Source organism: Helicoverpa zea, chromosome 8 (assembly GCF_022581195.2).
Source record: "Helicoverpa zea isolate HzStark_Cry1AcR chromosome 8, ilHelZeax1.1, whole genome shotgun sequence".
Taxonomy (NCBI): domain Eukaryota; kingdom Metazoa; phylum Arthropoda; class Insecta; order Lepidoptera; family Noctuidae; genus Helicoverpa; species Helicoverpa zea.
The window spans coordinates 11,169,590-11,196,762 of record NC_061459.1 but is presented as its reverse complement, the minus strand read 5'-3'; the positions used below and the strand labels follow the sequence as shown (position 1 = coordinate 11,196,762).

At 36.1% G+C, this 27,173-nt stretch overlaps 4 protein-coding genes across 7 annotated transcripts; 1 reads left to right on the top strand and 3 right to left on the bottom strand.

The window, feature by feature from the left end:
* The first annotated feature begins 297 nt into the window (after positions 1–297).
* On the top strand, positions 298–5,717 carry LOC124632721. 2 transcript variants are annotated; one of them, XM_047167673.1, is made up of 9 exons: positions 1,738–1,829; positions 2,148–2,408; positions 2,723–2,999; positions 3,236–3,408; positions 3,647–3,701; positions 3,971–4,073; positions 4,369–4,525; positions 4,851–5,011; positions 5,107–5,717. In XM_047167673.1, exons 1-9 carry the CDS (start codon positions 1,800–1,802, stop codon positions 5,519–5,521), a joined length of 1,632 nt encoding a protein of 543 aa, XP_047023629.1. In that variant the 5' UTR covers positions 1,738–1,799; the 3' UTR covers positions 5,522–5,717. The 2 variants fall into 2 exon arrangements, with proteins under 2 accessions (XP_047023630.1, XP_047023629.1); XM_047167674.1 differs by lacking the exons at positions 1,738–1,829; positions 2,148–2,408 and adding an exon at positions 298–434.
* Positions 694–1,536, bottom strand: LOC124632722. Its single transcript, XM_047167675.1, has 2 exons — positions 1,148–1,536; positions 694–963 (listed from the first exon to the last, which is right to left on the bottom strand). The coding sequence occupies exons 1-2, from the start codon at positions 1,346–1,348 to the stop codon at positions 733–735; spliced, it is 432 nt and encodes a 143-aa protein (XP_047023631.1). The 5' UTR covers positions 1,349–1,536; the 3' UTR covers positions 694–732.
* A 35-nt stretch (positions 5,718–5,752) lies between the features above and the next one.
* LOC124632723 (arylsulfatase I-like) lies at positions 5,753–11,089 on the bottom strand. Its single transcript, XM_047167676.1, has 12 exons — positions 10,405–11,089; positions 9,334–9,493; positions 8,818–8,977; positions 8,216–8,310; positions 7,983–8,050; positions 7,742–7,895; positions 7,296–7,450; positions 6,922–7,070; positions 6,695–6,837; positions 6,430–6,580; positions 6,216–6,335; positions 5,753–5,941 (listed from the first exon to the last, which is right to left on the bottom strand). The coding sequence occupies exons 1-12, from the start codon at positions 10,492–10,494 to the stop codon at positions 5,770–5,772; spliced, it is 1,617 nt and encodes a 538-aa protein (XP_047023632.1). The 5' UTR covers positions 10,495–11,089; the 3' UTR covers positions 5,753–5,769.
* Positions 11,090–11,338: 249 nt separating this feature from the next.
* On the bottom strand, positions 11,339–26,596 carry LOC124632304 (calnexin). Of its 3 annotated transcripts, XR_006984608.1 has the most exons (15): positions 26,459–26,596; positions 24,431–24,507; positions 24,047–24,160; positions 23,311–23,478; positions 22,384–22,533; positions 20,771–20,979; positions 19,758–19,965; positions 18,607–18,727; positions 18,116–18,258; positions 17,562–17,678; positions 17,015–17,155; positions 15,706–15,828; positions 15,082–15,249; positions 13,427–14,690; positions 11,339–12,446 (listed from the first exon to the last, which is right to left on the bottom strand). XR_006984608.1 is itself a non-coding variant. In XM_047167087.1 (13 exons), the coding sequence occupies exons 2-13, from the start codon at positions 24,158–24,160 to the stop codon at positions 14,622–14,624; spliced, it is 1,731 nt and encodes a 576-aa protein (XP_047023043.1). In that variant the 5' UTR covers positions 26,460–26,596; the 3' UTR covers positions 14,089–14,621. The 3 variants fall into 3 exon arrangements, 2 of the variants coding, with proteins under 2 accessions (XP_047023043.1, XP_047023042.1); XM_047167087.1 differs by lacking the exons at positions 11,339–12,446; positions 24,431–24,507 and having other exon boundaries at positions 14,089–14,690; positions 26,460–26,596; XM_047167086.1 differs by lacking the exons at positions 11,339–12,446; positions 24,431–24,507; positions 26,459–26,596 and adding an exon at positions 24,259–24,385 and having other exon boundaries at positions 14,089–14,690.
* Positions 26,597–27,173: the final 577 nt, after the last annotated feature.

The following is a 27,173-nucleotide window of genomic DNA, read 5'->3' as shown; positions in this document are numbered from 1 at the left end:
TCAGTTAACTTTTTAATAAGAAGTGTTGCCCTCACGAGTTTGTTACAAAATGTCACAACTTAAATAAGAACTAGTCGCTCCATTTTATAATAGAAAATTCAAATCCCGCTATTTCAAGCCTTTAAACCCGATTAGGGTTAACAGGATGACGCTTCAAAATTATTTGATGGCAATATTTTAGCCGCCAATCATGTATGCCCATTTTCATCTCTGTATGTGTTTACATTGATCGACTGTGTAGGGTGAGATTTAACTCTACAAAGTTCATACTACATACGAGTGGAGAGGAGCAGAGGACTCATTAATTCACCACATTTAGAACAACGGAGGTAGCATTAGTCCAACCTTACCTCTGACAAAATTCTGAGCTCCGACCGCTGACTAGCAGAACCAACTAGAAAGAAACTAAAATGCGTTGGCGATCAGCAGAAGGCGTGAGTATTTTTAATTAGTCTATAAAGTTGAGCACCACACGATTTCATTTCCACGGTCAGTTTTGTGGCACAGACCTATGTGCACAAGACATACCTACTAAACAAGCGAGCATTGCAGTTTTTTTGAAAGCTCTTTGCTTAGCGTAGAATCGTCACCGGCAGCGACAGGACAATTATTAATTACAAAACGAATTTCTATTTGACTTCGGACCACTGCCCCATATACCCGAATATTGTTATGAAATAATAATAATTTAAAAAATGTTTAAAAAACTTTAATCTTTACTCAAAATTTAATCTATTTATCATTTGTAGCAGACGAAGATTTGATTTTTCCGAAATAGCTTGACAACACTTTTTTCACAGCAAGACGTTTGTTTGGAGATGAACATTCTCCTTGCTGATTTGATGACTTGTTGTAGTGGTCAAAACTTTGGCGCCTGAATATTTTCCCTAAAGATTGCCATTTTTGCTCTGGACTTATTTCTTTATCTTCGAATTGTTCTTTGCTTCCTGATGGCCGATCTCCCTGAAAATCAAATATGTTTAAGAAAGTGTTCTTAATGCCAAAGAAATGTAGACTAAGGGGCCATCTTGTAGAAGACCAATTAATTTGCGCAACAAAACTAGAATCAATTTGTAATATTGCATAATTTAATTGATCTTTCAGATTGCCCCTTATGTAAGGTTTCTATTTTATAAAAGTCACTTACATCGTTCGATTTAGTTGGACGAAGCTGATTGCGAAAGAAATTAGATATAGACTTCTTCCAAGTTTTGGGATTTTTGTAGGAGTTTAATTCTAAGCTGCCAGTACCTTCACCAGGTATCTTTTTACATTTCTTTCGGCATGTTTCTTCTTCTTCTTTAGGAACTGTCTCATTTTGCACTAGATAAGCTTCAGGGCACAGCATATTTATATTATCAAAAATCCTTTGCAGTTTTCACTATAAAGTATTCAAAATTATTTTTGATTTATTAGCGTCATGTCACATCGTCATTTGTTTCCAAATATGACAATAAAGTTTGAAAAAAGAAATATTTAATAGTCAAAAAATAGTTTGTATAGCTTTCTAATAAATGGAGCTATTCTTAAGTCCCATTGAGTGAGGTAAGTATGATGCTTTTGATTTTGTTTTTAAAACGTAAAACCATATTTTATATTTAAAAACCGTTGAAAATCATTAAAATTTCCATAAAACTTGGGTACACTGTATTATTTATCTATGGCAAAATAACATAGTTACACGCATGCGCAGTGTAACGGCGGGAAATAAAAATGTTTTATATAATAGATTTTTCAGTGGATTATTTTTAGTTGGTTTTATATTGAACAAAACTTGAACTTCAATATTGTTGTTAAAAATGTCTGTAGTATCTACTTTTACATCGCAGGTATTTATATATATGTATTCATACAGTATTGATTTAGTTGAAATTCGTATAATTTTATTATCATTAGGTACTATATATAATAACCAAGCTTTAGCGCAACTTTTGCCTAAAGTTAATTTGCTATTGTTACGTTGCGAGGCGCTTGCTTTAATATGTAGAGCGGGCATATGCAAAAGGTTCAGTTTAATTGGAAAATAGTTAGATATACATTACCTACATCAGTAAATCAGTTATGTAAATCAGTTCATTTACTTTATACACCAGTCAATGGAGGTAAATAAAAATAAATAAACAAAGTAAGCAATTACTTCTAATTAGGCTGTGGCAGAATGGTCGAGGCTATTTCCAGTTCAAGCCACCGAAACGTTCACAAGTTCGGCAACTTTTATGAAACAGTTGACGGTAGTCGCGATCAGTACCATCACATATTTGAAGAACGTTTTTCCTGAAGAAAGTTACACTATGGAGACTTTCGGAGGTATTAAGTTACGGATTCTGAAGAAAAGATGTAGGGACGAGCTAGCCGAGTTTGTGAGCACGGCACTAACCCAAGCTTTTGAGGCTTTGGATAAGAAATACGTAAGTTACCTATACAAATTCATTTCCGTTAGTAACTTGATGTCTGTAAGTTAGAATTAGCATCAAGTTGGTCTTTTCTATAGAAGAAATCAATTTGCTTTCTTACTTCCGAAGATTGGTAGCCTTAGCACAGCAGCAATGATAGTCGGATCAATGGCTAATTCGTGCGTTTTCAAGGCCGATAGGTAAAAACAAAAAGCAGATGCGACCGCAGTCTCGTCGACTATAGAGTTTATAGAGCTCATCCTACGTCCCGTTAGTTACCTGAATATATGCAAATAAGAGTGTAAAGGTTTTTTTTTTTTAATTTCCAGCTACACCAACTAGTAATATGTTTTTACGATGGCGACTGCAAAATGGAGAATTTAGCAGAATACCACGTATTTGAATACTTGTACAATGCCGATGGGGTGGCCATGAATGTCCACTCTAAAACTAAGGATAACGCCAAAACTTCAACTAGATATGCATTCGAAAATGTTCGGGAAAGGACTATCCACTTGATCAGGGCTTGTGTGGTCATCATGCAAGGTTGTCAGATGGAAATGCCTGAGTCGTATGATGTCAGCTTGCGTCTGTATTATAATGAAGGTAAGGACTTTTGTCCTAAGTATCCTAGGTCCTAAGTAGGTTCTTAAAACATATGTAGGTACCTCGATGTGGCTAAATGAGTAATGCAGTTGTCTCTCAGACTTTACTTAATAAATACGTCTTACTTTAACAAGTTAAAATGAAGATCGATACTCTATCGTCACATATCTTCCTTTTAAGATTTTTTGACTGCATATAAGAAGGCAACTTCTAATATTATATATTTAATATCTTAGATGCACCAGAAGGCTATCAAGCGCCAGGGTTTTTAAGCGCCATAGAGGAACATGATCACATAGAGTCAACGCTACCGGAGTCTGTGAAGTTGGGATATGTGGAGACGCCTTTTCACAGGATGACTACAAGGACTTATATTCGGGAAACCTTGGGATCTAGCCATGATGCTAATGTAAGTACCTACAGAAGTAATTATTTTGTCATTAGCAGGTAAATACCCGTGTTTTCATCCACGGTCCAAGGGAGCTTAATATCCTTTATTGGCTATGGTACTGCCAGCACCAAAAGTCTATGAATATGATTTAAATCAGAAAATAGCTGAACTCTAAATTCGTCTATGAAATAGATGATTTTGGTCAAACCTTTTAATATATCTTCATACCTTTCTTCCAAATTTCTTTCGTTTTCAGCCATCTCAAAACCCACCAAAGCTGACCCAAAATGATCGGGACGATTTCCAGAGCAGTAAGTGTGATTTTTGTATTTTCCGTTTTTGTCTATGTATGTAAATATGTAACTAGCTTTCGCCGTCGAAGATTAACCATTACTCGTGTCCTATGAATGAACAAACTTTTTTTTCATTTTTCCTGGTCCAACGGTTCCTGAGAGTAATGCGTTCAAGAAATCAAACAAATTCTTCAGCTATATTTACCTCACCACACGCAAATTACCCAAGCTTCATCAATTAAACGTTGTTAATTTTTAGATACTAATTTTCCGATGTAATTCTTTAGGTTCAGCAATGAGAAGTGCATCGGCCTCTAGTGAGATGCGGGTACTATGTCCGTGCAACAAGCATGATGCTGATGATCTCATACATGCTATTCTGACTTGCCAGTTAGTACATACTGTTAATATTATGCATTTTAGTAGTTTAAAAAAAAAACAGCTTTAACTTATTTTTCCGGTAGGGAAGTAGTCTGCCTAAATCCCTTACTGTTCAAAACAGATCACTAACACTAGGTTTGTCTTAGCAATTAAGTAGTAACTGATTTAAAAAATTGACATGTTGCTCTTCCCAAATCCATCCAGCATTTTGTTAGAGACCTTATGAAAATCAATACTTAAAAGAAGAAATTGTTTAGGATAAAATGATTACCATTTAAGTAATGTAAAATTCCTGATTTTAAAGGTACTGCAACACTTTACAACATGCCGCGTGCTACGGCATACTGCGCGAGAAGGCAGCTAAAGTGCAGCGCCATTGTTGCACCGAGTGCTCCGATATGGATCCCAGCAGAGACCCCACTGACCAGCGACTGGCTTCCCTAAGCGTTAAGAAGAGAGAAGTAAGTTCCTCATTATAAACTTTTTTTTTGGGAAGGCTAAAAGTAGGCAGAGGAAATAGAGACGGAGAGTACCTACCTTCAGTATGTAACTTACAGTAGGTAGGTACCCTATCAGTCTTTTTCGCTAATATATTTTTGGGAGATTGTGGTACAAAGTGAAAGTTCAACTGTTGGAATTGGCTGCAGGTGATATGGTTATAATACATCATTTGTAGTCAATTCCAATATAGGCTTGTCTCGATAATGGAAATATTAAGAAGCCAGAGTAGACATTGATCCCTCATAAGTTTCTAATATATGTTTGTGTATTGTGCATTTCTTTCAGTGCCTTTGCATTTTCCGTCGAACCATAGAGTGGTGTTCTTATGTGTCCGTGATCGGGGCACAGGACCTTGTGGATAAATTCGCTTTATCACCTGTAAACGCTTCCAAATTGATGAAACTCTTGCATTCACATGGCATCATTGATCAAGGATCGGATTCTGAGTAAGTCTATTTGTTGCCTTTCCAGCTATAATTGGAAAGAATATGATCATCTAACTACTCTAGGTGCTCATGCGACCCGTTTACTTTGTTCACAGCCTCGTTTCACCATGCAAAATAATCCCCGACCAGCTAAAATCAGTGATCAGCAAATTCTTCCAAAACGAAGAAGAAGGCTTAGTTGACCAACTGATCGCCGAAACGCTTTCTCAAGGTAGCCAACCTGACCCTGTAGGAGAAGTCTTAAGCCCAATGGAAAAGGTCAATTTGCAAAATGCGTCAACACTTGGCAAGATTATAGAACCGGAACCAATGCAAGTTTTTGAAGATGAAACGTTGAAAGAATATAGAGATGCCATTATGTGTGATGTGGAGCCAGAACAAGGTTTACCTTTAAGCGGCAGTCACAACCCTGTCAATGTTGAAGATTTGGGCAAAAGGACCAGGAAGAGACCGAACACGGCTAAAAGGACCGGAGTTAAAACAAAGAGGGCTAGAGCTTCCAACGATTAATAATTTGTCATTTGTTACCTACTTAAACTTCGATTTGTTCATCTCATTTTTATATTTATAATTTTCATCAAGTGGTGGCTTTGAATAAATCTTTTTCTTAAAAAAAGTGTTATTCTTCATTACAACAGTAAAACTAAGCTTGCTTGACGAGATCTATGGATCAAGATTAGGAAGGTAAATGTCAAATGAGCAGTTGTGATTAGGAAGGTACCTATAATAAAAACAAGTAAGTTTTTGTAATAATTTTTTCATTTCAATTTAACTATAGATAATGATGTGTTTGCTTCTCCAAATGTGGTTACCAGTCGTCCCCAATGCTTAGGGTCGGCTTCAGGGACCGGCTTTATTTTCAACGGTGGTACTGCTGTCTTATTCACCTTGTCAAGTTCCAAAAGCAGAGCCTGGAGAACTTCTGGTTTTCTGGGAAAATAAAATTAGTAAATTAAGTGGATGAAGTAAATAAGATTAGTAAATGAAGTAAATTAAGTGGATTTTTGTAAAATTCGCAAGACAGACAGAGTTAAGAGGATTTTCATTCTGCCTACAGGAAGTGCATAGGCATATTGAAATTACTGCGCTCTATTATATAACTTGTAGCTTGATGCGTCAACTTCACAAAGGGCTCTTAATCTAGTGAGTAAGGCCTTACGCGTTTTAATGGGTGGCAATTTTTGGTTATTTTATCATGACTTACCCTGAAGCTAAGTTCTGTTTCTCGCAAGGGTCCACCATTATGTCATACAGACATGGTGCTTTTAGAAGATCGCACGGTGTTATTGGAATGCTGTCATTGCACTTTATTGTCGACTCTTCTCTGAAACAATGATAGTATGACGTAGCAATACTTTATTTGCTATATATCTAAATAGGTAATTGCCGAGTTACTTCTAAGCTTTTGTGAGTATTACTTGAGCCTTGTTATGTTGTCTTTGGTAGGCATTTTAGCAATCTTGCCGATAGCCTCGGCGGAGCTGCTATTGTAAATTGTATCGATGTTATATGCGCCATCTCGTGCGGTAGGCCCAAACCAGTCGTCCCGACGCCCTTGGAAATTAGTTCCTGCAATGAATTCAGTTCAATATTGAACTAAATTTTCTCAAGACATATATGCTTTTACAAAGCTACCTATTTGAATATTCATGAATGCTAGAGCATTTAAGGTTAGGTACCTACCTTTAAGAAGTTTCCAATTGTCGACAGTGATGGCAGCTGATCCATAAACGTCATCTATGTTGTGAACAATTTTGGTCCTCTGAGACGGCAGATCATTTATTAGGGCCTCCCACGAGTTGAAGCCGTCGATATTTTCAAATACACTGAAAATGAACACAATGTAGACGATTTTCAATCTCCAATTAAAGGATGTAGGTATATTATGGGTCAAAAGACTGTTTAAGTACCTGATATTTCCTCCAGCAGCGCTGTATAAGGTAGGAAGCCAATCCACTAAGTGGAAAGTTTGGTTCGCGACTCGCGACGGGTACTTAATTACAGGGCTCCATAATAAAGCAGCACCTCTGACCCCGCCCTCCCAAAGTGTATTTTTTACCTGAACCGAAATTCTATTACTTTACGAAAGCACAATTTTTAAAAATTTTCTTCATAACAATGGTCGAAAATATCATCTCACTTATCAAATACTTAATGCGAAATGATTTCAATTCTGGTGTTCGAAACTTACCCATCAATAAGATATCGTGAGAGGTTTTCACTACGCATGCAGGGATAGTGAATAAAATTGTGTAAATATGGATAGGGCGCTGCCCAAATTTACCCCTTTCAAAGGATGGTTTGATGCAACATTGTGATCGCAGCGTGCAGCTCCGCCGTTGTCGGTACTGAACAGAATGATGGAGTTCTCGAGTAAGCCGTACTCCTGTAACGACTTTACTACCATACCAACCGACTCGTCCAATTTTGCAAGCATACCTGACGATGATCAGAATTTCTTAGGATTTTTTTCATATTTTAAATATTAATCTAAAATACGGATACTAAGGATTAAGCCTGAAGGTTAAAGGCATGGTGTATCTGTAATGCCATAAAAAATCAGCGTGTTATTAGGTATATTTAGCCTCATGACGTCTTTCGTGGAAGCTGGTCGGTGTATATTATTATAAAAAGTGCCTATTATTTGCGGTTTACTTCGGGAATGCGTTTTGGCATCTAATTTAGACTCCGAATTAGCATTAAACAGCTCCAAACAATAAAACTACGTACCTGCATATTTCCGCCTCTGCGTGTCATTAATGTATTGGAATCTATCAATGACCTCATCTGGCGCTCTGAGATATTCTGACGGATTCCCGCTGTGCATCGCAGAATGAGATACCATCAAGAATAATGGTTCACTCTTGTTGTGAGCCTTTACTACCTGAAAAGTTTGATCAATGAAACAAAGCATTTTGAGATGAAAACATACGAACTAAGTAATTAGAAAAAATAAAAATATAAATCTCACCTTAATCGCTTCTTCGGTATAAATGTCTGTAGCGTACTGTCCAAACAAATCATCTGCATGTTCGAAGCCTGACCGAAAGAACAGTTTTTTTTTAATTAGGTTTCCATTCAAAAAAATAAAATAATTTGATGTTATTTTTATATAGACGGGTCAAGCATTAAATCTGCTTTATCTGTTCTAATAGTTTGATTAACTATGTATAACGGTCAAAGCCAAGTAAATAATTGGTTCACCTCTCCAGAAGTCGAAACCCCATGTTCCCAAATCCATGTTAGTGTGGTCATACAAATCAATCTTTGGTCCATAAGTGCCGAGATGTGTGTCGAATCTAAAATAATATAGAAGAGAAAGAATTACTAAGCTCTATATAAAAGATAAAATATATAAAAGAACTCTATATAAAAGAGTTCATAAGAGAGTACTTAAGGGGAGAACATAAGAGAGTTCGTAAGGGAGAATATAAGTGGAGTATACAAGAGAGTTCATCAGAGAGTACATAAGAGGAGAACATAAGAGGAGTACATAGGGGGAGTACATAAGAGAGTTCATAAGTGGAGTACATAGGAGTATTACATGAGGGGAGTACATAAAGGGAGTATATAAGTGGAGTATATAAGAGAGTACATAAGGGGAGTACATTAGTGGAGTACATAAGATTAGTATATAAGGGGAGTACATAGGAGATTAAATTAGAGAGTTCAAGTCTTATGGACACACTCGGAGACATTCAATGGTTACTTAAGCCATTCCTTAGTGAAGGATTTCTTTGACAATCTGTCACTAAGGTGTAACTTGGACGTTAGTCTTCAGCGTTAATATCAACAAAATCACTCACCCTCGGTTCATAGGAAGATATGCCTTCTTGTAATGCCCCAAATGCCATTTTCCGACTAGATGAGTTTTGTACCCTAATTCTTTCAGGAACTGCGGAAGCAGCTTTTCTGACAGAGGTAGACCCCAGGGTTCGCTTGCGCGTATTGCACTGTGCTGCATACCTAATACATTAAGATATAAACTTTATTTTTATTGAACAAAATATCGGCGACAAGATACCTATAGGTACGTGTTTCATCAGACTGAAGACAACTTACCATGATTTTGTATTACAAAAAATTTAAAGCTCATTAAAATACCGTCTAATGGTTTCCTTTGACGCAGTGCTGTTGTACTATAGCCTGGTCAGCTCGTTAGTGACACTGAGCAGGTCCACGCGGGGAGCAGGACGTAGGCAACGGGGGTGATTACAGGAACGCGCGGGACATTGCCAGCTGACAAGACTGACCATGGACACTCATAGTGTCACTAACAGGTTGGCCAGGCTGTAGTAAACGTACATTTTACCTATACTTACCAGTATGTATGGGGTATTTCCCGGTCATTAGTGCAGCCCTTGATGGGGTGCACATTGAGTTAACATAATAGTTCTGTAGAATAATGCCAGAATACGCCAGGGCATCTATGTTCGGCGTCGGGATCTGGTTCATGCCGTGGAAACCTACATCGTTCCAACCCTTGAATAGGACATAAATTATATAGGAATTAGCAAATAGTTCCCTCTAAATATTTTTCGACTTACCTATTTGCTCCTCTGACCTCTCGTATCTACCGCTAAATTACCTAGACTACTCTGACTAACGGGGAAGCATACTTAACGTCTTATCAAACTATGTGTAGGTATTTACGTATCGGATTAGCCACAAAGTGCAAACAAGAATAAAAACAACATTTAACAGACATTTTTCCTTGAAGATATAACAAGGATAAAAGTTTAGTGCAGGGTTTTGGTATCCATCTTAATAAGCTAAGCTTTATCGTCTGGATAAGCCCCAGTTAATAGCGGGCGAGATTACTAATTTGAAGGTATTCAGTAGCATCAGTATACCTATTGCCTAGGTCTAGAAATATGTATTAACTTAAAAATGTATATTCCCCGAAATTACGAAAAATAGATCTAGCTGTAATTTTCAACTCCAAAACATCTTAGTAGATGAATCAGAGATAAAACAGATTTAAAGCATAAGGAAAGACAAAAAAAAATAACAAATCCGTAAAATATTAGTAGATTCTTTTGTATGGGGACCGGATTGTGAGAAAAAAATGTATTTAGAACGTACCTACCTAATGATTTACAAACAAGGGTAAGCTGAACCATTTAACTATAACGATAACCAAACCAAAAATAATCAGACGTGTACTCGCCGCCTATTGGTCAAATTGGCGATGTGACAAATGAAAGTGGTTTGATTATCCTTACAGTTAAATAGTGCAAGTTACAGTCAACGTAAGATTGCCATAACTACCGTCTTTCGTGAAACTTATTGTATGACAACAAGGCTTTTGTCGCTGTCTGATAAATTGATATGATGTTTGACAGAGAGGGACAAAGCAGATCTAGCAAATTATTGTATGTATATGTACTTACCAAGTCATCAGCTAGGATGATGATAATATTCGGCCTCGCTTCGGCCGCAGCCCAGCACAACACTAAACAGACGCTTACAAATAACAACATGCTGCCTCGCTCTCCCGGTTACAAATGCCGAACTTCGATAACTAAGGTCCTTAAATATACGGAATCTACCTGAACTTATCATGAGGAAAAGATTTTCAATCTCATTAAACTTTAGTCTTAGGTACCTATGGTCATTTTTGTGGGGGATACCTTCCCAATTAAATGCTTGCGGTTTTATGAAATACTTGGGAAAAATGAAGAAGGCACTCCTTAGGTTTTAGGTTGTCCATACCACACGTGGTATTTAACCTTATTAGACTTTTCTATGTACTTTTTCGTTTGAATAGCATTTGAATAACGTTTCATATCATGGCATAAAATATTTTTTTATATTTGTAACAAAATATTTTTTATCCTATTTGTATGGTCATTATTTCTTTACAGTAGTTAAAGCCCTGGTCTAGTAGTCACATAGAGCGAGTGCACGGGGTCCCGGGTCGAGCTGAAATCGCTCTTCATAAAGCAGCCTGGAGTCTGGATGTTTGTGATTGATACACCCGTGCATTGGAGAGCACGTAGATGTAGGTCCTGCGCCTGACCTCTCTTCTGAACTTGGGGCCAGCCCGAGGTGTCATCCCCTTGTTGTTTGGCTTCACAGCCGCAGCATGCACTCTTTCTGGCTTCGTAAGTAAAGACTTTCTAGCTTTGAAGGCTTTCTGCGTTGGGAACTTCTCGCAGTACCCGGATAAAATATCTTAATTTATAACGAGTTACAAAAGTATATGTATCGATTATTGTTGCCTCATAAAGGTAAATCAATAAATGTTAAAATGACAAATACACGTACATGTAGGTACGTACACTACACTATCAGATACTATGGTAGTAAATAAAACAAAGCCCGTACAAATAATTCAGTTTATTATCCATATAAATTACAGTCCATTAACTTCACGTATCACACAGAGTCGTACTTAGGAAAATAAAAGCATCGAGACTAAAGCGTTATTTATAATTATACAGCTGCCCTAAATAACCGTCGTGTTTGAAAAACATTTGGACTCACAGCTTAGAAACTCATACAAAAAAACCTTTCAAAAATGCATCTTACTGCCATAAAAATAAAGATTGGAATGTGAAAAATAAATATTAAAAAATACCTGCATATTTTTATTTAACTACTTTTTTTTAATTTGTAAACACGCGACACTGGTGATAGTTTTGACAATCGACCTTGTAAATAAATTACGCTAAGACATTGCCCTTTAATATTTTAACTATGTATGACCACAATAATTATGAATCTTTTTATTTAATACGAGTTAAGGGCCTTATTGATATAAATTTAGGTAAACCTGCTAAACGAAAGTTACTTGAAACATTTAGGATGGCTGTGAGTCCAAAGCACTTTCGGATCGTGCTCATTTCTTTTAAATTAGTGTATAATATGTGAAGCAATAAAAAATATTGTTCAATAATATTTTGTTCAAGTATCGAAATTTACGAGGTCTTGGTATATCAAAATAAGAAACCTCGTCATAAATGGAGAATTTGACTGTATCGCCGATTTAATGTTATTATTAGAAGGAACCTATTTAGCAGTGTTATCCTGCTACGGGTAAATAAGAATTACAAAAAATATAATAAGTGTTGTACTTTATTGTTAACTCATAAATCGAGCACAGCATGAGCACGATCCTAAGACAAATATATACGAGTGAAAATTCAAGTATATTACACAATACGACGAAGTTAATACTCGATAATAAGCAATGTGTTTCTATCTAAATGTACATAGTCATAAGTAAAATGTAAAAGAAATTGTCGCACAAAAATCTTCAGAATTCACTAATAATATAATAAGCCGACAAATTATATACAGATAAACCTCTCATACGGGACCCACAACGTGCCAACGAAAAAAATACAAAAATTAAACTACTTATTCCACATATTTTATTATATTATATTCCACATAAAAGTATCATGTATAACATTTATGAACGAAATTCCATAGATGTAATATACTAAACAAGATTGCGCACGCTCAAAATATATATTTACGAAAATGAACTCTATTTCAACGCAATAAGGTACTAAATTGGTTGCATAATACACAGAGGCAAATCCGAGCCGAGAGGGATAGTTAGAACGGAGGCCGTTTGTCCCTTTCTAACACCTTGCCAGCATAAAAAAATGTTGTGATCAACAGTTTTATCTTCCCAAAAAAACAATTGAATGACTTATATTTTTATCTTATTTTAACAATTGTAAGTCTACAAATTAATAGCAATCGCATTAATTTATTCGTATTTATTCTTAAAACATAAACAACATACAATTTTATTTTGCTTTTTTTTATTTTCTAGCGGTAACCCTGAACATTCTTGGCGCGTAATCAGCATTTAAAATGTTGTTTATATTTTTTGTATTAAATCAATTTAAACTATTAAAATGGTGAAAAAGTGTTGCGTTTATACTTGTAAAAGTGAATCCTATGGTGAATGCAATATATCGTTCCACAGGTTAGCTAATAATAACATTTTCGTAAATCAAACAACTAGGGTGCCCATGAATTCTTGTAATGAGTCAAAATAAGGGTGATGGATTTTAAAACTGTTGTACTATTGTTATAGCTTCTATATAAAAAATGAAGAAAGGCGGCATAAACGGCTCAGGAGTCTATGTGTGAAGCAAAAATACAAAATAAAACAGTCTTCACTTCGAATCTTCCTGCTTTTATACTGCTAATTCCCGCTAATTATTAAAAGCCTACATTAGTATTTTAAGGTCACAAACTGCGTAAGTTTAAATTTCAATACCAATCTGTGTTTAATAATCTTAGCAAATTCGGATTTGTCTCACATAGCTTAATCTCATAGTCACCCTATTAGAAAGGGACAGACGGCCTCCGTACTAACTGTTTCACTCGGCTCGTTTTTTGGGTAAAAGTGCGCAGTCCTGTTTACTATATTATGTCTATGCGAAATTCATAACAAAAATGAATGAACACGCAATGCGGACATGTTTTCAGAGTACAGTCGAAAACAGAACATGTGAAAAGTGAAATTGTGACAAAGGTGGAAGTTAAGTGACAAACCGCTTCCGTAGACGACTGTACCGATATGAAATAAATACTTTATCAATATCATACAGTGTATAATATAAAAATGCAACGTAAGTTCTTTCAACATTTGTTCACTACATTATTGGTCACATGTTAAAATAAAGAGACGCTGAAGTTCTTTGGCAGTACACAATAGGAAAAATACACATGAATTTATTTTGTACTGTGAAGACGAAATAATAACAGCTTGTTTTAAAATATCCTATACATTACAACGCGCACATTAAGCCAGTAAGTTCAATCAGAATATTATGTTCGTAATACTAAACAACATGGAGAAAATATGACATACTTGATGTAAATTCGTCCCACAATATACCTTATTTGCTCGAATAAATTATTGCTCTACTCTATCTACTAAACACTATTAAATATAATACCTTCGACATTCCTATTGTATGTAAAAATAGTAGAATATTATTATGATATACCATATTTCTATAAATACCAAGAAGTTATTATTAAGTCCTTAAATAGAAGGAAACCGCGAAATAATAAGTTTTACGGGCAAGAAAGACAGACGAGAATATAATTTTCTATAATATATTAGTCTAATAATATAGCTTAACTACATAAAAGAAAGAGTCCAGAGGAGGCAGATACACACTTGTATGTTGAGTCAGCTCAAAACACCGTATAATTTTCTATTATGACTTTTTCACAGGCTAAATAGGTACTTTAAGTTAAATATATTAACATACATACAGAAACAAATAAATGTACTCCATAAATTACAGATGTTAAGAAAAAAATATGTGTTTAGAATTATAGCAGCATGTTATTTTATCAAACTAACTTTGGTCTTCCTTCACACACTCTTTGGTCCTTTACTAATGAGTTCCGCAATAGCATAACAACCTTTTCGTGTAATACTTCTTAATAAAAATATAAAATAATTCCAAATTTGAATTCCGAGCTCAACACACAAGTAACCTACCGCCGCAGACGCGTGATGACGTCACGTCCCCGCACACATCGCTACAGCCACACACACACACACACACACACACACACACACACACACACACACGTTACATTTGAACTATACAACGCTCACGTATTACTCCTTACGAGGCTTGCGTTTCCTCTGACCGTCGCCGGCGCCGTCTGTGTCCACTAGTGGAGTAGTCTGTAAGAGAAAACGAATATTTTTAATCAATTTTAATTTATAACATTACATCATATGCCAAGAGATTGCGGCTATGGTGGACGAGTGGCCTTCTTGACATGACGAGTTCTTTGGTATTTCGGAAGGTACGATAAATTAGTGGGTGGACATGTTTGCCAATCAAAATAGCTAGTCAGAAATACGTCTTCCACTGAATACGTCTTCTTCATGTCAACAATTTTGCTGGGAAGTTTGTTCTTCACAGATTCTTTTTCCCAGCCATAACACCAGAAAGTGGTGTAAGACCCTGAGCGTGAGAGTCCTTTTAACATGAAAAAGTGCTAAAAACTAGTTTCAATGAACGTTTTTGACTTTGAAAATACAGTTTGTGAAAGGCTGCTAGTATACTCACGTCTTCAGTAGAGGTAACGAGGTTTTCTGGTTCCACGTCAGCGGTGGGTCCCTCGAGGTCCGCCTTGCTGGGACGCTCTAACTCCTCGCGAGACTCCTCCTCAGCATCAGACTGGTGAGGGTCGTCTTCAGCCACTGCGTCTGTCTTCTTTATGTCAGCTTCCACGTCCTGTGGTGATTTGTTACACTTTATTTACTAAGGGTCATTTGAAGAGTTGTGAAATATTGTAAGCTTCAAGAGTTTTTGATGGTAAAATAAATAATTTCTGAATCAGCCATTTTATGGATCTACTGCTGGATTCAGGCCTCTTTGCACACGCAGAAGGAGTGAGCGGCACCACGTGCACTCAGAGTGGGTTGGCGACTTTTTTCTTTAGAGTCATTTTTCAGATCTAATGATAAAATATTCCATAAAAGCTTTTTATTTCGAACTAATTAATACAGCAAGCACAATATTTAATTGACCTAAAAAATATTTGTTTCTTTGTTGACTTATTAGGAAAAACCATTGTGCATATAAAAATTATACCATTAACATATACAAAATTTTCTACCAATATGGTAAATACCCTACACACATGGCAACACCAACCATACCCAAATAAAACTCAGTACAAAAACTTACCGATTTAGATCCAAAGCACGCGTACGCAATAAGTCCGACCAATAGGAAGGAGCCGATGATAACCACTGCGTACACCCACGGGTTGTCGCCCGCGTACTTCAGAGCGCGGTCCACTACAGAGTCCTGGGGATATTTAGCTTTGGTACACACTAGCCAACTACATAGCAACTACGCAAATAATATACAGTATAAAATCATTGAAATAGTTTTGATAAGTCGGTATGCTGAAAAGAAAACATGTGCCACATACGAATTCAGAATATTTTAATTTATTTCTCGGTGCCTAGGACCACACCTGTGCAGAGAGCATGGAATCAGTAGTATAATTATCTGGCTAGACATAAAACTATTAGAAAAACCAGACACACGATTCACCTATTTTTTTTTACAGTTTTATCTAGCTTAACAGGAGGGCAAATCAGTGTAATTAACAATTTGGCTAGCTTAATAGGTGGGCAAATTAAATTCTCAATTTATAGTTCGTCTAGTTCAATAGATTCGACTAATTTACACATCGTCTAGCCTAATAATTCAAAAGCAACTTTGCGATATGGCTAGCTATTTTTATTTGTCAGTAGCACCTCGTTAGCGCGACGTATGAGGCAGGCGACGTAGGCGACGACGGGCACGGCGACGTACAGCGCGTACAGCGCCCAGTAGCCCGGCGCGTAGTTCATCGCGCGTAACATGCGGCCCCATAGGGTTTGCTAACACGCGACATGTTATATGCCGATGATTTTACAATATAAAGGGTATTTATTGCAACAAGTGTGACGTCCTAAGAGCCTGCAAAGGCCTTTTTGAAATAAAAACATTTGACTTATTGGTAATTTTGAAGATGTCCGCCTTTGTATACTTGTAAGTGAAGGTTTATTAAAATTAATTTTGAGCTACATTAATTAAAATTCATAATATTAAATATACATTACTTAAAATTCCTAAGCTAAGGTTACAAGAAGTTAAATTTGAATAACCCAACATAGGAAGGTTAAAAAAAATGACGAATCGCTTCAAAAAAGGTAGATAATGCCCTTGCGCATTGTTTCCCTCGTCAACACCTTTTAAATCTGGTGGAGATTTGAAAATGAATAAGACAAACTCAGTACTCATTCTTTTGTATGTCTCGATCAGACCACATGACCCATAAGTCCCAGATTTTTGGAAGGCGAACGTGGGGCTGAAGCCCTTTTGAGACAACTTTAATGAAATGGTAACACAAAACCGACGATTATCCCTGTATACCACTATATAAATATTATTATTATTCCTAAAATAATTTATCTATATCTAATAACTACAATATACTTACAGAATCCCTAGAGATCTTAGCCTTCTTGAGCACGAATGTGTCCCGTGCCCACTGGTCGGCGACGGCGACGTCGTCCGTGATGATGAGGTTGTCGAACAGCAGCATCGGCGACATCGACCACAGCTCGAAGCCTACCGCGTGCTGGGTACATGAAAATAGCAGTTATTAGATGACTTTATATTTTTCTATAGCCACAACTAAGTTTTTCTTTGAAAGAGGATTTATAAATCATGTATTTGCACAAAACAGAGGCACAAAATATGTTTAATGTTTTTTCCATGGTATTAAACTACTGAATCTGTGAAAATAATCCAGCGTTAGGATGTTGAGATGATTCAATATGTTAATTTTCATTCTCTGTTCATCTCTTCTTCAACAGTTACTAACATTTTGTCACAGCACAAAACCAGAAACAGTTTATTTATTTGATCTAAATATTTGTCAGTTTTTTATTTGCACACATAGGTTAGGTACCTACATTACAAACAGTGTTCTACATTTACACACTTTATAATATTCTATGGTCAAATAAAATCATAATACTTACAATAGGCGTCATCCGGAATGGGTGATCGTCCTTGAAGTAGTGCGGGTTGGGGATGCGGCGCGGCGTCCACTTGCCGCGGTAGTTGGGGTTCGTGACCAGCGGCGCCCGCCAGATGCCCTGTAACACACGTATATTGTGTATTTGGTACTTAAGGATTCATAGGGATATTAATTGGGAAGATATACAACGTGTATGCGCAAAACATGAAATTACTTTGTTCGAAATCAAGTTAACCACTTTTTAATATATATATGTTACACTTAAAAATGGCTATTTATTAATAGGTTAAGCCATAACGTAGCGCAAACTCGGTGAAACACATCATGACGCCGCGTCTTCACAGACGCAAGAAATTATCGAAATTGTCAAAGAAAGAATAAGAAAAAATAAATGGTTTTTATGATCTGAGCAGCTCATAAAAGCTTTGATATTTTTATGAATAATTCTCTCAGAATTTGCTCAGTTGAAATAAAAGTCGTTTGGGGTGCCTGAGTTATTACGCATTTAACGTTTCACATTGTATATAACTTAACAGCCTTTAAATAAGATATTACCTTATAGTTAGGATTGGGTATGGTGGGTGGTTTCCATTCACCGCAGCCGGCCGCTGCAGCACACTTGGGGTTGTCAATAAGAGGCGCTTCCCATTCTCCGTCCATTTCCTCGTCCCAGTCTTCAGGTTTCTTGGCTTCAGGATCTAAAAAGAGATTTTTTATAAAATATTTTAAACTTAGTAGTTATATTTTATGCTGCCAACCCCAAATATTGGTTTGGTAGAGGCAGGAGCGTAGTGAAGAATATTTAACGTAGAAAGCCGAAACTACTGAAAAAAAAAATATTTCAATGTTGTAGCCCTGAGTTACACAGCTATACTTCCCAGGTACGGGCAGGAATTCCCTCGAGACATGGGCAAAAACACGGGGAACAGCTAATGTAAGATACTTGCATAGTATAATTAGATAAAAATTTACAATGAATTATTGCTAAATTATTCTGCAAAATACTCATAAACAATAAATAAAATGAATAATAAGTAATATCTTACCAGGAATCATTTCAGGTTCATCGTCGAGCCAGCCGTCAGGTTTGACAGCGTTTGGGTCGATGATCTGCGCGGGCGCATCCTCGTCCCAGTCCTCCGGCTTAGTTGCTGATGGGTCCACAATCTATGCCAACAACAAAACCATTTAGATTATGTATGTGTAATTATAAATACTGCTGTCATTGAACATCCTTGGCAGTCGTTACGGGTAGTCAGAAGCTAGTAAGTCTGACACCAGTCTAACCAAAGGGTATCGGGTTGCCCGGAAAAACTGGGTTGAGGTCAGATAGGCAGTCGCTTCTTGTAAAACACTGGTACTCAGCTGAATCTGGTTAGACTGGAAGCCGAGCCCAACATAGTTGGGAAAGGGCTCGGGAGATAATATGTAATCATAAATAATGTCTTAAATTATGTATCCCACAAAAAACATTTTCGTGTACAATGCTTATGCCCCTAAATCTGTCCTCATTGATATAATATGCCAGTCGCACGGAAAAGTTTACAAACTCGACAAACAAAGCAAAATGCGTGGCTTGAGCATTTCGTTACTACAAAAGGTAAATAATTGAGCAGATTTTTTAGCCCAAGTCCATATGACGAATAACAAACAAATAAGTACTTTTACTTTTGTACAAATAAAGTAAATGTGTTAATTAAATTAAATACAATAATATGCGTCTACAAAATAAAATGACGTACATTTCCAGGATTTAGTGAGAACAATCACCTCATTACTGGCACAGTGCCAAGTGTGTTTCAAACTTTCAACGCAAGCAGTTTACACTTGAAAATGTACACAAATAGAGATATGCACTCGAATGTAATACACTGTGATGTTCGCTTTGTTTTATGATACAAAAGATAAACTAAATCAACTTCTTTTTACCTATGTTGGCAATAAACAATATCTCTATAATACACCAAAGTGTCATATACTATTGTAGACACAATAACATCAAATACAAGAAATCTAGCATGTCTTGAATGCAATCAAACCGAAAATCCTTGTTTGAAAAAATGTACCTGTTTGCCAGACAGAATCGCTGCTTGACTGCCAAATCCTTGCTTGCCTGACAAAATGCTTGTTTACCCAACAATCTCACAGCTGGTCATTCAAACTCCAGAAAACCAAAAACACAAGACTTTGTACCAACCTTTTCCCTCTCATCCCAATCCTCAGGCTTCTTATCATTGGGGTCATCAATCTCTTCTGGTGGGTTTACAGGGGGAGTGAAGTCATCCAGTAGAGAGCCAGAGTTCACCTCCTTATTGTCTATCTGTATGCTGAACGTGTTATCCGGACGGACAATCAGTGTGTATAGATGAGGTTCTTTGTCTTTGTAGATGTCGTCTAGACGGGTACTGGAATTTGGAAAAAATATAAAATAATTAGTATTCTATATATATAAAAGAAAGTCGTGTTAGTTACTCCACTTATAATTATAACTCAAGAACGGCTGAACCGATTTAGCTGAAAATTGGCAGGGAGGTAGTTTAGAGCCAAGAGAAGGACATAGGATAGTTTTCGTCACCATCCGGGGCGCGGGTGAAACCGCGGGCAGAAGCTAGTAATTAATATTTCCTTCGACCTTCCCATCCACGATGTTTTTGATAGAATCGTCGTGACGTATAAGGTAACCCATCATTTTTCCTCTCCTATTCTCTATATTTTGCAAGCAAATTAAAGGTGAAGGTTGTGACGTACAAGGAGGTTCAGGAGTCGGCGCTAGATAGGTGTATATGGAAGGAGCTGCACCGACAAGAGCTGGGCTCTTAAATTAATGATATGATGTTTAGGTGGGAATGTTTGTTCTACTTGAAAAGGTATAAAAGAAAGGAATTGACATTCTCCTTTTTGGGAAGAATACAAGAGACGATGATGAATGTTTTTAAATCAAAAAATATGTGTGAATAAACTTATTTGTAAATGCACTTCTATAATAAGCTGTGATATTTTTATGCAAAAATATGATGTATTATTTATAGCAATATACCAACAGCATGAAATATTACATGTCGTACAAATTATAACTAATTATTAGCCTTGCCACAATAAAATGGCTATCTAACATTAGATCAGTAGTTCCTGACATGAGCATGTTCAAAGAAATAAACTCAGCTTTACAACATTATTATAGATATAGATATTATAGATGAATATACTCACGAAGGTTTCTTGCTATGTTTCTCCTCAATGGTTCCGTTCTTTGGGTTCTTATGTCTGAAGATGAAGTGCAGTTTGTTATCATTGCCACACTTGTCGGGGCCAAACATGATGGTGTAGGGCGTCTGGTCGTAAAATTTGCGAAGATCAGCCTTAGTGTTTGTACCACGGGAGAGAAGCTTAATGTAGGCACCGCCGCAGTTTTGACCTTCCTGTAATTCATAGCAAATGTTATATTACCGTAAATGTCTAGAAATAGCAGATTAGTATGTATATAATGACTTAATGACACAAATATATGTTTAAGACGCATAAATTTAGGACGGCTTTATTTTGAGATAAAAAGAGGCAACTAACCATACAACTGGAATCTTCTTAGAATATTTTATTACTAGATTTCGACCAGAATAAAAGTAGCTTACCTACTCCCGACCTAGCCATAGGCAATAACTATCTAAATGCTATATTACAAACGCATTCGAATTTTGGATAACTAATAAGTACAATCCTCATTTTCTAAGTCAATTCCCACAGATATAATTCGTGTTTACGCGTAAATAACCCAAGTAGGATGTGATTTATAGCCTCCAACGTAAACAAACAAAAAATATTGACGCGATTCAAGTTATTTATAACGTAATGTGATAACGCATTTCCGAAAACAATTTTGGAGAGCGTCCAGGATACGTTTGTAATAACATGGTGTACAAAACAGAGAAATTCCCACGTTCTTGTATCAAAGCGCATCATCATTTAACGTATCAACATTTATCATTGCCTTTATTAATTAATGTTAACAACTAATTGCAATTAAGTTTTTAATTAGGATGGAATTCAGGGTGGTGACTCATTAATGCGGAAGCACCTCATGCCTAAATTCAACATAGATGACGAAAATCACGTAACTATAGCTATGTGAAAACTGCCTCTTCAAAAATAAACCTATGTTTAAAAAAGCTAACACCTAAATCAAATCAATACAATAATTAAATCAGGTCACTACTTCACGTTAATTAGCTTATATTTAGATTCATATTAGACATACATTCGTATGATGCAACATACGTCTGAGTTTCAGTTAAAGTCTACACTGACGTGGAAATATGAAAGGCTCAATGCTTAGCCTATAAGCCAATTAGTGAGTCAGTACAATAAGTTTTACTGCATAACTATGAGTAATATGTACATGGGTTTTCAATGTTACTTATTCTGGGTTTAAATATTCTTATTGTTATGTTAAAGAATAAAGCTTGGGCACCAATTGGTATCTAATTATGTTTTAAGCCGAATTCTGCTACATATTTATTGAGAAAAATATCAAACTTTATTTTCATACAGACAAAATAAGTGCAGTGCGACAAAAATAAACAACAATCACCTTTTTATTCTTGAATGAAGCCAAAATACATTGGATATGTATGACTGACTCAGTCAAAGCAGCTTTTATGTCCATTGACTCATTGCAAGATGACCAAAAAAAACAAATTCTCTTTCTTCTAATCTTCCAATAGTCATTTCTATTGTCAGTCCCACTCACTTACTATCAGGTGAGATAGTAGTCAAAGCATGTTGGCTAAGCACAATAAAAAAATAAAAATAAAGCTTTAAAATCTTACCTGCATAGTGACTTCATATTGAACAATGAATGGTTTATCTTTAAACTCAAATGGTTTGTCAAGCAGGGTAGATATGGCGGCATGTTTGGCTTCAGTGGTCAACACTAGACCAAGGTCCTCTTTAAAGATCTTCCTGCTGGGTTGTTGAATCTGAAATAGTGCTATAATGAGCATTTGTTACCCTAAAAGCTTCAAAACTAAACTGCTGATAAAAAATTCTTTCACTGTTCAGAAGCTAGACTATACCAGAGTAACATGGGCTATATTGTCTAAAGGTATGGATAAGAGTTCTGTCAAGATGCAGGAGAAACCACTGGAAACAGCTAGTAAGCTATATTTTATCCACAGATGGAATGTATCTTTGTGATACGGGTAAAACCATGAGAAACATTCAGTATAAAATAAACTAAAACATTTAGAAAAATCTGTCATCCATAGAAAAAAAGTACGATTAGAATTGTTATCAGCCTGATTCAATAAAATAAGCCAGATGTTATATGACACGGCAATCAAGATAAGAAGGACTGAGATTATCAAACCATGACACCTAGTGCAAATATTCTGACAACTGTTCCATATCTACAACCTATTTGAGATTGCTATCAGTTAATAATTTAATGTTATATTATTTTATCTTCTATAAAAGTAAATTGTAAAGATAACATGAGAAAAGTTCAATTTCTTCTACTTTTTAATTTACCTCTCATACAATTATGATTCATGGTGCTAGTTGTAGTCATATTTATTTTTTTACTATTTCTTAATCAATCACACTTTATGGGAATCTGGTTATATACTAATGTTTGTCATCAAGATAGCAAAAGAATACCTATATATTTATTATAAGCTCTCCTACATTATTCATAAGGTATTTCCTAATTAACTTCTGACCAACATAACATTTTTTTTTTCCTTAGTTACACTTACCTCCCATTTTCCATCATACTTGGCGATGTTCTCATCGACACCCTGTTTCTTGGCTTCAGACTTCACCCATTTCTTCTTAAAGGAGGCCTCATCATCAAAGTGTTCAGCTAGGTACACTTTTTCTGGACTTATTTTAGGACTAACATACTGGTTCTCTTCTTCCACAGTCTATGGTAAAAGTATAATTGTGTTAACTTATGGTATGGTTTTAGGAATTTATATTTGATTGGATCGGTTTAGTATATTCCTAACTAAACATTGGTTGATAGCTTAGTTCAAATATGAAAACTTAACTTATAGGATCTTATCAAAGCCCTTTGGTGACTATTCAAAAACTAGTTTCATAGTGCCATTGGACCAAGCCTTCATAATCTATCTTCATGAGTTAACTCCGATGTGATAGACAATGAAAGTGCAGATTTGAATCATTATCTACAGATGAACTTGCCTTACAGTATCATATTATTTAATGCACATTTTGTTTCAAATACACTACAAGTATACAGTAGGGTAAATGGTAACCTCCATTCATAGGTAAGGTGCACCATAAAATTCATGTTGAAAAAATCTTTTGTTACAATAATGATGACTTGAAATTGACTCTAGACAATTTTTACAATGTCTTAAGATAGTAAAAGTGGGTCCTTAAACCACTTCTATCAGCGAGTTTATCTGCTGTAATGACTTGTGAACAAGCATTGTAATTTATTCAGGTCATGTAACCTCCAAGACTAACCTCCACGGTAGCTTCGTCGTCAGCATCTTCACTGTCGGCATGCACCACACCCGTTGCACTTACTAACACCAGTAAGGCACCAAAAAGGTATACTCTACGGCTAAATAAAGCCATCTGAAAAATTACAAGATATCGATGACGGAACACGTCGGCTAACTAAAAAAGCGTCGGCAATACACGAGAACGAAAAACTTTGGCCAGTATATACATACTCTGCCACGAGAACTCGACTTAATTTAATTAAAAACTATGAGTATGAATTTGTGTAGCGTTCGGACACAGAAGTGGTCGGTGCAGCAGCCGGATAACGGAAATCCTCAATAAAGGGCGACCAAATACCATTATTGTCAAAATTACAATAAAATACTTCGGTTCACGGTTTACCTTTAAATATATTTTATACACTTATTGCTTTGTATGTTAGAATTTAAACGAATGCACAGAAATCGAATAATTCCTTATAGCCCGGTCAAAATAGACATTTGAAATAACAAAAATTCCCACAGAGCTGATTTTTGGTGGAGAGCTAGATTTGATTATTATAAATAAAATACTAAAAGTCCCCATCGATCCCATGTGTGCGTCAAAAGTTATTCGAGGTCAAATGTCAAAATTTTAGGTTTTTTGATTTTTTTTCGAAAACGGTAAGTTTTATCAAAAAAAGACATCAGACCAAAATCGTAGATCTTTAAATTTTCTACAAAAATGGCATTAACAGTTTTCTCCTAAATCTTACCATTCCTGAGATATTGCGCATCAAAGTATATTCCATACATGACATGCACACATGTCCACGCCACCTGTGAGGTAGTGTACTCGGTGCGTTTTTTTTACCGTAGTTTCTCCTGTAGGCCTACTCCACTAACTGTCATGACAATTTTAGGATAGTTTAAGGGAATAATTGCCGTCAAGTTCTAATATGATGTCATTATTGATATTAACTATTGGGTTAACTATTATTGTGATTGTTTTAGATTTATCAGATTCATACAAAAACTCGTGGTGGCCTAGTGGGTAAAGAACCAACCTCTCAAGTATGAGTGGGTTCGATTCCACGTCAGACAAGTACCAATGCAACTTTTCTAAGTTTGTATGTACTTTCTAAGCATATTTTGGACACCAACGACTGTTTCTGATGGCACGTTAAACTGTAGGTTCTGGATGTCATTGAACATCCTTGGCAGTCGTAATGGGTAGTTAGAAGCCAGTAAGTCTGACACCAGTCTAACCAAGCGGTATTGGGTTGCCCGGGTAACTGGGTTGAGGGGGCAGATGGGGCAGTCGCTCCTTGTAAAGGACTGGTACTACATCAGCTACATCCGGTTAAACTAGAAGCCGACTCCAACATAGTTGGGAAAAGGGCTCGGAGGATGATTTGATACTACAATATTTTTTGCAATTGCAAAAAATTATGTCAGGAGTTTTCCTGGAGCAGGTGGGAGTAAAGTTTTAATAGGTTCCAGATATTATGTATCAATTTCCAACCCCAGTCTTCTGGATAAAAATGGAAATGTCGAAGGAAAATAAGCGTGCGATAATTTTCTACAACTTTAAAAGCGGATTGTCGCGACTTCAGCGCTTAAAAAAAAAATGTTCTGTGTTTAGTGATGCAGAACCATGCCTTAGGACTGCAGTACGCTGATATTTAGGATTTAAAAGTGGGCAATCTAGCCTTAGAGACAAGCCACTTGAAGGTAGTTCAAAACCCGATATGACCCAAGATAATATCGAGGCTATGCGGCAGTTAATTGTCGCAGACCAACATGTAACATACCGTGACATAGATCCGTGGGCATAACGATTGTTTTACATTCCACAAAATTAAGTAAAGTCTTCGTGGTAAACGTTTCAGCACACCTGAAAAAGCTATTGACTCATACAAATCGGCCAATTTGACTACCCCACTTTAGAATGGAATAAATGTTTCAAGAACTGGGTTTAATGCGTGCAAAAGTACATTAAATATCGCAGAGAATTCTTTGAAAAACAATAAATGGTATTAACTTATTAGATTGTCTGTACTTATTTCAAACGATACAACTTAAAGGTAGCCCTCGTATGTACGTGGCTTATATGTGCATATCATGTATAGTGTGACTCTTTGAATCGCTATATCTCAGGAATGGTAAGATTTAGGAGAAAACTGTTAATGCTTTTTTTGTAGAAAATTTAAAGATCTACGATTTGGTCTGATGTCTTTTTTTGATAAAACTTACCGTTTTCGAAAAAAAATCAAAAAACCTAAAATTTTGACATTTGACCTCGAATAACTTTTGACGCACACATGGGATCGATGGGGACTTTTAGTATTTTATTTGTAATGATCAAATCTAGCTCTCCACCAAAAATCAGCTCTGTGGGAGTTTTTGTTATTTGACCACTACTTTTATGTCTATTTTGACCGGGCTATTACTCAGACAGAGGAATTTGATTTTCCTGAAAATTTTCAGCCAATCAAAAACAAACAGTTGTCAAGGTAGCGATCGAGAATTTTCCGAAGCGTTCAAAATTAATTATAATGTGCTTGAAAGTTTTCACGAAATGTTATTCAAAATAGCAACAACTGTAACTATGCCATTTAACCGTCAAATCCGTAGCGGACCCCAATCGGGGTCTGAACATCAATGTCACCGTAAGCTCGGTTTAGACCCCAATTGGGGTCTGCGAATCAGTCATACACTTTCCTAATTATTTACGCTCATATTTATTTTCTTTCCAATCAAACCACATTTGTGAGTACTAAATAAAATAACTAAATAAATTTAAATTATTTTTACGCATTCAAACCTTTCATATTTAGCATCCCGTTAGAAATATACCTTTTTAAAATCCAATCGTAATTACCGGGAATTCTGATCGAACTCGCCATGTTTGTTTACATTAGTTGTTTTTTTAAATTTGAAGACGCATAGACAAGATGGCGACGGTGATAGAAGTTTTGCATCGAATGATCCGAATCGTTAAAATAAAGAATCGATTTAATAATTTTATATTATTTGATATTATAATATTACTAAATTGCACTTTTGTATAGTTACCATAATCTGAAAATAAATTAGGAAAAGTCAAATGACTTAATTTATTTTGAAAAAAATGCTAGAAAATCAGTGGTAGAAAATACGTTGTA